This window comes from Astatotilapia calliptera, chromosome 7, assembly GCF_900246225.1.
Source record: "Astatotilapia calliptera chromosome 7, fAstCal1.2, whole genome shotgun sequence".
Lineage (NCBI taxonomy): Eukaryota > Metazoa > Chordata > Actinopteri > Cichliformes > Cichlidae > Astatotilapia > Astatotilapia calliptera.
The window spans coordinates 37868676-37882050 of record NC_039308.1 but is presented as its reverse complement, the minus strand read 5'-3'; the positions used below and the strand labels follow the sequence as shown (position 1 = coordinate 37882050).

The window sequence follows — 13375 nt, the reverse complement described above, 5'->3', positions numbered from 1 at the left end:
GAACTTTGCAGTTAAGATTAAACTGAAAAGCATCATCTTCCTCTGGATGAAGGCAAGCACACAGGTTGAAAGATTTCTCTGTAGTCCACAGGAGGAGGGTCAGTCTGGTGTATTGGTGTTCCAGCAGGAAGCAGGGCGTCTGGTTCACGCACAAAATATGAACCAAGAATTCCTGCGAGTGGTGAACGTGAACTAGAGAGAGGACAAAAGGCTGAAAATCTGATAAGATGTGAACTGCTGTGCCTTGAGGTGAAGATTTGTTCCTGTCAGTTTGCTGATTAATCTGAAGATGTTTCCTGTCCTCGTTATCGGGCGTCAAACAGACGCGACGCAGGCTTCGTAAAAACATTTTACAAATACTCACGTGTGACGTGAATGATTGAATTTATCGTAGATTAATTGGTTTCTCAAACAAAAAGCATAAAAAAATGACCTGATATCAGTCGTCACCTCTGAAACCAAGAGACCATAAAGACAGTAGAAGGTCTGAATGTTTGACTCAGCAAGGGAAATATTAATTGTGGCAAGTTTAAAAGAACCATTCTTGTGCCTGCAGGCACTCCTGCAGTGAGATAAGATCATGATGACTAACAGGCGGAGTGTATCTGCATGTGAATCATGTTTGCGATCGTGTCAAACAATAAAATCTCCTGTAAAACCAACGACGTCATCCAAGAAGCTTAAGAAATCTAGAGCACGTGGTCACCAGAGATAAAAACAAAAGGACATGAAGTAAAGCGTGTAACAGTGAAGCAGATAATAAATCTGCACAACAGCTGGTGCTCACACTAGCATACAGCACACCAGCTGCATTTTACCACAGTGGAGCAGTTTTTATGATATTTATAAATACAGGAAAAACAAATTGAAACCTCTGTCAGAATCATGGTAAGAGGTCGAGTTCCAGGGAAGAAAAAAGCTCTTAAGATGTTATTTTTGGACAGAATATTACATTTGTGTATTCAGTTATGTCCAATTCAGTTTCTTTTAATACCGCCATGATAAGTGCCCAGAGGTGTTTCAAGAGGGTTAATCTGTCTTCTACTGGGGGTAACTATGTCACTGTGTTACGTTCCAGATCATGTTAAACTGATGCTTGTGTTTCCTTTACGTGAGTAGAGACGTTTGCTCCACAACAAAATGCAGGGAATATAAATTAGGGATTACAATTTCAGCAGAAAGCAGGAGATAACATTTCTGTGTCTTTAAATTTTTATGTTTCCTCAAACGAAACCTGATCTCTACCCTTCAGTGATTCACTCTTTCCTTCACTGGCTGTGTGTGAAAACTAGTAGACATTCGAGTTACCTGCTCAGGTGATCAAACTCAACAGGCTCTGAACCTGTTGAGTCACCTGATGAAGGTGAAACTAGACTACTTCTTCTTTTTTTCCTTTTTTTTAAGAAAAGGTTTCCATAGGTCATCGCCTCTCATTTCACCCATTGCTAAATGGGTGAGGAAAATGAAGCAAGCATTGGGTTGCTGTAACTAACCTGATCAATTAATACATGCCTGCTTCTCACAGGAGCCTTTACGTTGGCCGTTAAATGATCGTGCACCTTTTATCTAACCTCTTTTTTTCTTAACATGTTCAGAGGATAACATGCCCCATATGAATGATGTATAAAACGATTCAGCAATAAATTAGATGTTTCTGAAGCAAACAGTGGACAATGTTTGGATTTAGTTATTTCTGTTAAGTTATAGAGATAGAAATTAAACAGAACAACAATATGAAACCATTATAATAAATAATTATGATTGCTAAAACACCATAAACAAATAAACTTTAGTTACCCCTAAAATGGGAAATTCCCGAATTCCGCAACTCAAAACAGGAAACACAACCAGGAACAAAAAAAATAAACTAGATTAACTTTTCAGTAGATGTTACTACAAATAAAAGCGCTCAAGGAAGTAGAAAAGCTAGGTTAAATGTAACAGCTCAGCAACTACAAGTCTAAATAAAAATACCAACAACAACGAGTAAAAACTAATGCGTTTGATGTTTTTAAATGAACAGCTTTACTTTGAAATTGTCCCGGAAGTCTGGTAACAGTTTTTATCCCCCAACCCTCCGCTATTCCGGTCAGCTGACCAAGAGTCGGTCTGCTGACTGTCAAACCCTCCAAGTCTGCACTGATACTGGGAGACTACCGTCACCGGGCCGAACCCTGCTCTGGCCATGTTATCGGAGCTCCTTTCTCGGGCAGCCACCTGACACCCTCCGCTGATCCGGAAGTGATCCGGAAGTGCAACGGTTAGCCTAAACACGCCAAAGTCGCGGAAACAGCCGGATTCTCCCTGTCTTCCGTGACCGCTCATCTGGTCGTCTCCATCCCGAGCCCGTGTGACTCCAGCCGGCCCACCTCCCAGGCAGCTTCCGCTGACAGCCATGGCCCTGCTGGACCTCGCCATGCAGGGCCTCGCCGTGTTCGGCTTCATCCTGTTCTTCGTGCTGTGGCTCATGCACTTCATGTCCATCATCTATGTGTGAGTGCATCGCGGAGCGAGGCTAAACATTGCTAACAGCTAGCCTCGGCACAGCTCCTTCCTTTATTTCTGTCTGTCCCCGTGTGATTATGTGTGAACGGGGTTAAACTCGGAAATAAGCCGACCCCCTGCTCCTGGGGACGGGTTTGTGGATGTATGACAGGAGGTGAACCTGCAGCCTGGACGGTTAGCTCTTGGGCGTTTTCCTGGTTACCGCTAGCCGGGTAATGTTAGCTCGGACGGGATATTCCGGTTACTGCGGTCCTTTCAGGTGGTAGTTAACTAAATCACGTCATTAATTATAGTTTTATAAACCGTGAATCGATAACAAGGAACCTGAAGTAACCGTATTTCATCGTACAGAACATTTTAAATGGCGGTAGATGTTTAGGTGACGTTTCTGTAGCTTATTACGCACCTAATTTCCTGCTTCCTCTTAACGCAGAATCTCACTTAATTAAAATAGGATTTTAGAATTTTCATTCAGCAGCCGCTTTTCTTACATTATGGAGTGTATGTTTAGTGTTGTATTTAAGTGTTGTGAGCCGTTGTTTAATTCGGCTGTAACCCATTTTATCTTTTACTTTTTAATTCCATGAATTTCTATGTTTTTGGTCATGTTTATACTTCTGTACACAGAGCATGACTAAATCAGTTAACTTTTAGTAGGACAGAAGATAAGCATCGTACATAGAAGCCATACCTTTGTGCAGCACCATAAGGGAAGCTGAAAATGAGCATGGGCTTTGGTGCTGTGGAATTTGTGGAACTTATCTTTGCAGCTTAAATTTTTTTTTAATGATTTGGACTCAACAGAGTGAATTCATGCTGCAGGTCTTATAGCAGCACCTGACCTGGCCAAAACAAAACAAAACAACATATCCTGTAAATGGACTTTAAAGTTTAGGCTCCTATTCATTGGTCTGAACATGGTTCGTTCATCTCCACCGCTATAGTAAAAGTTCCAGGCAGTCTAGGATTTAAACCCTTTAATTTGCCGGGTTTTCGTAAAGATTAGAAAACTTAAAGAAGTTTCTTTTAAACCCCTCCAGATCTTTGAAAGAGCAAAAAGCAGCTCAGCTGACTTACTGAAGGTTTTGTGAGATTTGCTTCCCCTGAAATTCTTAAGAAGTCATGTGACAGCTTCCTTTTTTTCAGTAGGGAAAGAAAATTGGAGCATACTTCAAACAAACATGGGAAATGTGTTTTAGTTGGCTGTTAAAGGTGAAAGATAACGCGAGTTGATCTGCACAAGGATGTGGAACTGTTGGAGGTAAACATGCTTCCAAAGTTTCTTGGAAATCCGGGAATCTGTCACAGTATGTTCATACATACAGTGTGTTCATACATGTTCACACTTCCCTGGAAGATGTAGGGAGGACTGCAGCATTCATGCCTGCTTTCAATGGGATTAATATTTGGAATGAAAATGACACATCACACATGCGCTCTTCTAAAGATGTGTATTGCCAGAAAATAAAGTTATATGTTCACTTTGACAACATGTGAATCTATACAGATAACATGAGGATGAAATAATTGGGAAGGCTAATTAAAAGCTGAGCTAGTTTGTTTATTATCTTAACATAAAATTATCTGTAAGGACAGCAAAGCCATGTGCTTTCACCTTGATCGCCTTTCCCTCACTCTTATCCTTGGATCAAACAGACAGTCACTGCCTTTGGTCTTATTCATGACCATTAACAGGACGTATGCTCAATGTCAGCATGACGAGTGAAGCAGCCTATGTGAAACGGACTCTCATGAAGAGCCTTTTGTCTCACAGGCAGTGTTTTCACAGGAAAACACCAGCTAAACTCCTTCATCACATAGTTTAAACCTAAAGTGATCCCTTGAGCTGACAGAAAGCATCACTGACAGAAGCTGAGAGAAAATGAATCATATTTTAATCTAAATGAACTGTATCACTTAGGAGTAAAAAGGAGCTTTTAAGCATGACAGAAAGAGTGGTTCGATAAAATGTTGATATTGACTGTCAGATAAACATATCAACAGCAAGAAAGTGCTTCTATGCACAGCTATGTGCGAGTGACGCCTGTACCACAGACCTCTGGGTGTGAAGCGTTTGTAAGGGTGGTGCCCTGTAACTCCGTCCTGATGGTAGAGGATATATTCACCATGAGGAGGGTGTGAGACATTGTTGAGGATGTCACACCTTTTTCCAGCACTTGGAACTCCCAGAGTTGCATCATACCATGTTGTTCCTAACCTGCAGTGTTTACAGACATATTAAGGTCTGCACAAAACACACTCTGTACTTCTGTCCACCTCCAACCATCTCCACATCAAGTACAAACCTTGTAATCCTTCTCTAAATGACTCAAAGCCATCCCGCTCGCTCTAAAAGCAAAAATTATCTCTTCTGTTTTCAAATGGAGAAAACACAGAGTAACAAAGTCTGTTTCATCTTCTCTCATCAAACCACCAATCATTGCACCTTCAGTAAATTAAAGACTTCAGATGAGTTAATGTACTGCATTCACAGAGTAATGAATGGAGATGTACTGCAGTACACCCCGGAGGGCCGTCGTGGCAACAGATGATACTGCAGCTTTCACTCTAACGTGCAGTGATCAGTCAGCTAAAAAGGATTGAGCACATCTGATGATTGTGCTGTGCAGCCTTTGATATGTGCTCTTACTAAATGCAGATGAAACATGGCACACACAGGTTTGGTCGAGATGACTGTGTATTTTGTGCGGTACATGTAAAAGAGCATTTCCTGTATGGCCTGTGCTTTTGATATTTTTGGTACAGGAACTGTTAATGAGGACTTTCAGGCTCTGGGAACTCGATGGGTCTTATGAATGTTCTTATGAACCTCAAATATGAGGTCTTATGAATCAGATTTGGAACAGGCGACTGAAGAAGACCCTCTTTCACTCCTGCTGCTTTTCGAATATTAATAATTTTAAAAGTCTGAGAAACTTCCTCTGCTTTTACATTTACTTCCTGGCCAGGATTGTTCCACAATATCAACTATGGTCTGTGTTGAAATCTGTTTGTTTATTGTCTAATTTCCTCTTTCTGAGGAGAAAGAAGCGAGTCGCCTTTGTTCCCCTGCAGACAGCTTGTTTGTGCTTCCTCGTTTCTGCTTTTACTTCTCCAGCTACCCATAGTTTATCTTTTAAAAATCTCTATGTTGTGTCAAAACTTTCCCTTATCAAAAGAGAACTGTAGAGCCTATGAAGATGCCGTAGCTTTCTGTGAGACAGTGCACTGTCATTATTCTTATCTCACTGATTGAAGCTCAGGTTTGCTGGTTTTAAGCGGCTGTGTGTAGAGAAGTGTTCTGAACCCTGTAGTGCCTTGTTTATATTTGCTAAAATATAAATCCAGGTCCCTCTCCTCTCTGGTAGGATGCTCTGAAGTTCCTCAGTAGAGTTTACAGGGTATTAGAAACAACATTTGGTAACCTACTTACCTAACCGTATCTTATCTCTGCTGCAGCCCAAGTATTTGCTCTCTGATTAATATAAATAAGCTATAAAAAACTTTACAATCTCCATAGATGGGTCTAAAGGACAAGGACAGAACATCACTATGATAGTGTGTAGCTGTTGCACCATCTGTCATTAATATAAATACAGACACCTCCACCTGCTTTTTTTCACCACTCCATTCTTACAGGATCGCTGAACGCTGTGATGTGAAGGGAGGAACTCTTTGTGTCCTTTACAAAGTTCATTTCAATTTGTTTTTCTAATTTTGTAAATGTGTTTTTGGTTCAGTTAGTTCCCAGTTTTTATTTCTTTGGAAGTCTGGTTCTTGTTTTTATTTTAGTAACTAAAATCTCTTAACAGGCTTAGTTTGAGCTCACTAGGAAAACCTCAGTCTGGATATCGTGTTTGTGCTTCCAGTTAAAAGGCCATCATTGTCCTCCCTGGATCAGAACACTTTGCATTAATTTTAATAGTTAAAGTAAGCTGCTGGAGCAGGTCTGACACAGGAAAATATACTAGCTCCCTTCCAGTTAGCGCTGTTGGATATAACGATATATATCAGATGACGATATAAAAACGTCTATCGTTTCATTTTACGCTATCATTTGTTTCGTGGTGTCGCAAAATAAACTGTTTACGGCAATATTTCTTCATCGATTTGGTGGTCACTGTAGGGGCTATATTAATTTCTTAAAGTTCTCTCTTTCTCTTATATTTAATATAACCACACTAGAGACGGACAAGCGCCTGTTTTTATGCGTTGTGGTTAGCAACAACGACGGTAACAGCATCGCGTGTCCGCTTCTTTATGTTCCACATAAACCTTTCACATAAAGCTCAAGATCCTGTTGAGACTTTTCAAAATAAACTGAATCACGTGAAAGAGCAGATTATTTACAGATGAGAAGTAAAAAAGAGCCGGCAGGTGCTAAAAACTAAACCGTAGACTCAAACGTTAAAACAGGCTTTTCTCCACAGCACGCCGTGTAATAAATACTCACAAAGAAAACGGCGGCCGTTACAACTTATGTCTAAAAATGTATCGTTTCATGCGTCGGTTAAAACACTCGACTCCAGCTACATGACTTGCAGCAGGAAACACTTCATGCAAGTCGAGCTGCCTGAGATTCACAGAATTTACAGAAAATGTTACATTTTTGTGATTTATATCGTTATCAGGATGATAGAATTCTTATATCGGGATATGAGATTTTGGTCATATCGCACAGCCCTACTTCCAGTACAACAATAAAGTTAAATAGAACCTGGAGCTATAAATCTTTACCTTTCCTTTGGCCAAACTGATTTCCTAATAATAAAATAAAACACTGAAATAAATCAAAGGTCACCCGTTAGATAAAACGCAATCTGTATGAATGAATGATTTTATTTTTTTAGCCCAGTGATACATCACAGTCAGATTATGCTAACAGGAACTTTTTCACCCAGGTGCTGCAGATTTTCCATTCTTGATAAACCCAGAGACTCAAAATAGATTTTAAAATATGTTGGTTATGATGTTCTCTTTAAATAATGTTTTTATTTGTTTGTTTTTTCAAATGTTTCTTTGATTTTTACCTGCTGACCTTTGACCTCTTTCTTTCAGACGTCTTCACCTCCACAAGAAAAGACCAGAGGTCAAACAGCCGTTCATGCAGCTAGCTGGAGTTTCTCTGCTGAAGCCACTAAAAGGAGTTGACCCGAACCTGATCTCCAACCTGGAGACATTCTTTACACTGGATTACCCAAAGGTGAAGCCAAATACTCCCAACCCAGATAATTACCCCTTAGTACTCCCCCCAGCTAACCTATCATGACTGCCTGACTACCAAGACTCCTACTGTCCCACCCTACAGTCCCAGTTACCATCCCACTGTCCTGGGCTACCATCCCTGTCCTTCCACAGACTGACCTTCCATTGCCTCAGTCTACCCTGTAACATTTACTAACCTTTGAGCTCCAATAATAAACATCTGTCTGCTGTTGTACCGCTTCTCAGACTAATTGAAACATCTGGTTTTACAGTTTGAAATCCTGCTGTGCATTCAGGATCAAGACGATCCAGCTGTTGACGTCTGCAAAAAGTTGTTGGGAAAATACCCGAATGTAGACGCTCGATTATTCATTGGTGAGAAAAAATTACTTTAAATTATGCTTTTTTTTTTTTTTTTTTTTTTTTTTCTTACATGTTTTTCATCTGTTAGCAGCTAACATTAGCATGTGATGTCTCTGGTTCTCAGGAGGGAAGAAAGTTGGAATTAACCCCAAGATCAATAACTTAATGCCGGGCTACGAAGGAGCTAAATATGGCCTGGTGTGGATCTGCGACAGTGGCATCAGAGGTCAGTTCTTCACCACTGATGTGATGGCTATCATTGTTTTCATTGTTGATTCTAAAGCTAACTCCCTTTGTGTTTGTGAGTTGCAGTGAAACCGGACACCCTGACAGATATGACTAATCAGATGACAGAGAAGGTGGGACTGGTACATGGGTTACCATACGTTGCCGACCGCCAAGGCTTCGCTGCCACACTGGAACAGGTAAAGTCACACTAATGTAATGGGAATTATTTTCTTTACTTGTCTTGATGCTAACAAATGCTAACACTAACCTGTTTCCAGGTGTACTTTGGGACATCCCACCCCCGCTCATACATCTCGGCTAATGTGACTGGGATAAAGTGTGTGACGGGTATGTCATGTCTGATGAGGAAGGATGTTCTGGATCAGGCCGGCGGATTGGTCGCCTTCGCCCAGTACATTGCTGAGGATTACTTCATGGCTAAAGCTATTGCTGACAGGTTGGCATGTTAACATTAGCACCCTGTCGATGTTGCTGTCAGAGCTTCACTTCACACTTATCCTATCTCTCTGCAGAGGCTGGAAATTCTCCATGGCGACACAGGTGGCGCTGCAGAATTCTGGATCTTACTCCATTGGCCAGTTCCAGTCCCGCATGATCAGGTGACCTCAGTACTCATTACTGATTGATTAGTGATGGTTTTTAAATGTTTTTCCCTCCATTTTGCCTGTTTTTTTTTTTTTTTTTTTTGGTTTTTTTTTTGGTCCATGACCTGCAGCAAGACATAATTTTATTTACATTTATTGTGTTCTTTAATTTCTTACCTGTTTTGTTTTTCACAATAAGCCATTAGCATTTAGTTTTTATTATTAGTTATAAGCAGCGTTATTAGGGGCGTGGGCTTTTGACTAAAGAGTGGTTGTAGCTGTTGGACCATAGCTCATAATTCTGAATCTCCTCTTTGACCTGAATCCTCAAAGCAGCTGATATTAATCAAGTTTTATGTCTGCAGGTGGACGAAGTTGAGGATCAACATGCTTCCCGGCACCGTGCTTGAGCCTGTTTCCGAATGCTTCCTCGCCAGTCTCATCATCGGCTGGGCCGCTCATTATGTGTTCAGGTACACAGTTGACCACACAGGGATGAGGTCATTGGTTGACTGGGCGTTTATTGTTCTTTAGCCTCAATCACCAAAAAATAGGTTAAACATTTATCACCTGGACATCATCCAGAGAAACTACAGTGGGGCAAAAAAGTATTTAGTCAGCCACCGATTGTGCAAGTTCCCCCACCTAAAATGATGACAGAGGTCAGTAATTTGCACCAGAGGTACACTTCAACTGTGAGAGACAGAATGTGAAAAAAAAAAATCCATGAATCCACATGGTAGGATTTGTAAAGAATTTATCCGTAAATCAGGGTGGAAAATAAGTATTTGGTCAATAACAAAAATACAACCCAATACTTTGCAACATAACCTTTGTTGGCAATAACAGAGGTCAAACGTTTACTATAGGTCTTTACCAGGTTTGCACACACAGTAGCTGGTATTTTGGCCCATTCCTCCATGCAGATCTTCTCGAGAGCAGTGATGTTTTGGGGCTGTCGCCGAGCAACACGGACTTTCAACTCCCGCCACAGATTTTCTATGGGGTTGAGGTCTGGAGACTGGCTAGGCCACTCCAGGACTTTCAAATGCTTCTTACAGAGCCACTCCTTTGTTGCCCGGGCGGTGTGTTTTGGATCATTGTCATGTTGGAAGACCCAGCCTCGTTTCATCTTCAAAGTTCTCACTGATGGAAGGAGGTTTTGGCTCAAAATCTCACGATACATGGCCCCATTCATTCTGTCCTTAACACGGATCAGTCGTCCTGTCCCCTTGGCAGAAAAACAGCCCCATAGCATGATGTTTCCACCCCCATGCTTCACAGTAGGTACGGTGTTCTTGGGATGCAACTCAGTATTCTTCTTCCTCCAAACACGACGAGTTGAGTTTATACCAAAAAGTTCTACTTTGGTTTCATCTGACCACATGACATTCTCCCAATCCTCTGCTGTATCATCCATGTGCTCTCTGGCAAACTTCAGACGGGCCTGGACATGCACTGGCTTCAGCAGCGGAACACGTCTGGCACTGTGGGATTTGATTCCCTGCCGTTGTAGTGTGTTACTGATGGTGACCTTTGTTACTTTGGTCCCAGCTCTCTGCAGGTCATTCACCAGGTCCCCCCGTGTGGTTCTGGGATCTTTGCTCACCGTTCTCATGATCATTTTGACCCCACGGGATGAGATCTTGCGTGGAGCCCCAGATCGAGGGAGATTATCAGTGGTCTTGTATGTCTTCCATTTTCTGATGATTGCTCCCACAGTTGATTTCTTCACACCAAGCTGCTTGCCTATTGTAGATTCACTCTTCCCAGTCTGGTGCAGGTCTACAATACTTTTCCTGGTGTCCTTCGAAAGCTCTTTGGTCTTGGCCATGGCGGAGTTTGGAGTCTGGCTGTTTGAGGCTGTGGACAGGTGTCTTTGATACAGATGATGAGTTCAAACAGGTGCCATTCATACAGGTAACGAGTGGGGGACAGAAAAGCTTCTTACAGAAGACGTTACAGGTCTGTGAGAGCCAGAGATTTTCCTTGTTTGAGGTGACCAAATACTTATTTTCCACCCTGATTTACGAATAAATTCTTTACAAATCCTACCATGTGAATTCATGGATTTTTTTTTCACATTCTGTCTCTCACAGTTGAAGTGTACCTCTGGTGCAAATTACTGACCTCTGTCATCATTTTAAGTGGGGGAACTTGCACAATCGGTGGCTGACTAAATACTTTTTTGCCCCACTGTATATTGATCTCTGTGTGTGTGTGTGTGTGTGCTTTAGATGGGACATGATGGTGTTCTTCATGTGTCACTGTCTCGCCTGGTTTATATCTGACTACATTCAGCTGACCGGGGTCCAGGTAATATCACATACTTCTAATTTAAAAGGAATATTTTTTTTCAACAACAATTACTTTTTCATTTTTAAGAATTCAGAAACACAAATATGAAGCTGCCAATTACTGATGTTTTCCGATTGATTTAATAATAATATGAAAAATATGAATGTTGTCTTAATTTTCTTCCTTTAAATAGGAAAGATGACAGTTTAGTAAGTAAGGTTAATTAAATTTAAAAAAAAAACTTAAGCCAATTAAAAAATAAAAACATTAAAAACTGGAACAAAAAGATTAAAATATTTGAAGGTTCAGTTCAATAAATAATCGTAAAAATGTTTAGATTTAAAAGTTGTTGTTTTTTTTTAATGAAAAACAATACAAACAAATGTAAGAAAGTTAATAAATTTAAATGAAATTGAAAAATAAGGAGATTTTTTTTTTAAAAGTGTGACTGATTACTGGTTGATGACATCACCACAGGGCGGCCCTCTGTGCTTCTCGAAGCTCGACTTTGCAGTCGCCTGGTTCATCAGGGAGTCGATGGCGGTGCAGATCTTCCTGTCGGCTCTGTGGGACCCAACCATCAGCTGGAGGACTGGACGCTACCGGCTACGTTGCGGAGGCACCGCTGAGGAGATCCTCGATGTCTAGTTACCTCGGTGACGGGCCTCATCTGCCCCTCCACCCTCACCTCCTCATTACAGCGAGGAGAGGAAGAGACTGATGTTTGTTTTTGTTTTTGTTTTTCTCTTTTTTTTATGAGGAAAAACTGAAGAGTGTGCATGTGTGCGTGTGCACATGAGCGTGCGTGTGTGTGTCTGTGTGTGTGTTTTAACTATTTATCTTTCTTTTGGTGCTAAAAGCTGAAAGACGCCAGAACAAGCCAATGAGAGAGCAGGAAGCAAGGAAATATGTGAGCGACACATGCACTGAATCATCTGGTCTCTGATCAGAGCAAGAAAACAGGACGACCGTGAGCCAATCAGGACAGAGGACTACACAATACTCCCACCTGATTGGCTGATATTATTTTGCATGGAAGGTATTGACGGGCATAAAATAGGCATGAACGAGAGCAGACGTTTTACTCTGAAAGTCCTCTGTGCTGTCAGATATTTAAAAAACTACTTAATTTGAGACTGCAGCACAAACTTGAATGTGACATTCGTCACATTCACATATCAGAAGAACAAGAGTCAGCTTTCACTGTTTTTCTGTTGCAAAGCCTTCTCTTCTTCGGTGGTTTTTGAAAAGCTGGAGCTGGAGAACTGTGCTGTTTTCAGAGTAAAATATCTGAAACCTTCTGATTATCACGACTTTTATCCGTTTCCATTGTTTTACAAAAGTAAACAAACAAAAAAAAACTTTTGGATAAAAGAGGAAAATCTGTCCTGGGTGGTTCTGACTGGATGAGCTGAAGTCGTCCAGTTCTGGTTCTGGAGTCATAAAGAGACTTCAGCTGAAACTAATCTTCAGCTCCGGAATCATCTTTACGTGAGAGGTGAATTATATTCAGCTTCTGAGCCTTGTGAGTCACTACAGGAAAGCAGCTGCTTGGTTTTTGCTTCTGTCCATAAAATCTGTGCAGCTTTAGGATAAACATAAAAAAAAATGCAAACATGAGCAGCTGAAGGACTTGAAGCCGCTGACTGTTGTTTAGGAAAAAAAATGAAGTGAACAATGAACAAGTGAAGTTTTCTCTTAATTCATCATTAAGTTATTTGAAGAAAAAAAATCCTTGTAATGAAATGAAATCGTCAGAATGTCATTATTTTGTCATTGTGAAGGTGCAAAGGTACGGAAACGTGACAAATTATTGTCACAAAATCAACAAGTTCAATCATCAGTTCAGCTGCAAAACCCATAAACGGTAAAATACTCTTTAGTCCGATGTGAGATGCACATCATTATTAAAAATAAAAATAAATTAAATATTTCTTTGCCATTTCATTTTAAATTGTTAAAACAACACAAGTATAAAATTGATCTAAATTTTAAACTGAAAAGATTAGAAAACTTCTAAAGGGATTGTTGTCTTCTTGAGTAAAATCCAGAAACAAAAAAAATTACAGTGGGAAAAGAGTTGTCTTAATTAAAAAACTAAATTACCAAATGAGACAATAACTTTTCTGGGAGCTCAAATGTCTTTTTCTCCCCTGATTTAATCTCTGACC

The 13375-nt window shown here is 40.6% G+C and overlaps 1 protein-coding gene across 2 annotated transcripts; it reads left to right on the top strand.

Annotated features, from left to right (window-relative positions):
- Positions 1 to 12: 12 nt before the first annotated feature.
- Positions 13 to 11973, top strand: ugcg (UDP-glucose ceramide glucosyltransferase). Of its 2 annotated transcripts, none has more exons than XM_026174633.1 (10): positions 13 to 249; positions 7564 to 7708; positions 7983 to 8085; positions 8198 to 8299; positions 8386 to 8498; positions 8580 to 8758; positions 8835 to 8921; positions 9272 to 9379; positions 11144 to 11222; positions 11682 to 11973. In XM_026174633.1, the coding sequence occupies exons 2-10, from the start codon at positions 7610 to 7612 to the stop codon at positions 11850 to 11852; spliced, it is 1041 nt and encodes a 346-aa protein (XP_026030418.1). In that variant the 5' UTR covers positions 13 to 249; positions 7564 to 7609; the 3' UTR covers positions 11853 to 11973. The 2 variants fall into 2 exon arrangements, with proteins under 2 accessions (XP_026030418.1, XP_026030417.1); XM_026174632.1 differs by lacking the exon at positions 13 to 249 and adding an exon at positions 2059 to 2493.
- The last annotated feature ends 1402 nt before the right edge of the window (positions 11974 to 13375 follow it).

What these genes read in the sequence shown, in the direction of transcription:
- ugcg (XM_026174632.1), top strand. Translation starts at nt 2,396, where the DNA reads ATGGCCCTGCTGGACCTCGCCATGCAGGGCCTCGCCGTGTTCGGCTTC. An exon ending in GCCGCTCATTATGTGTTCAG is followed by an intron (nt 9,380 to 11,143) that starts GTACACAGTTGA and finishes TGTGTGCTTTAG; the next exon opens with ATGGGACATGATGGTGTTCT. An exon ending in TTCAGCTGACCGGGGTCCAG is followed by an intron (nt 11,223 to 11,681) that starts GTAATATCACAT and finishes ACATCACCACAG; the next exon opens with GGCGGCCCTCTGTGCTTCTC.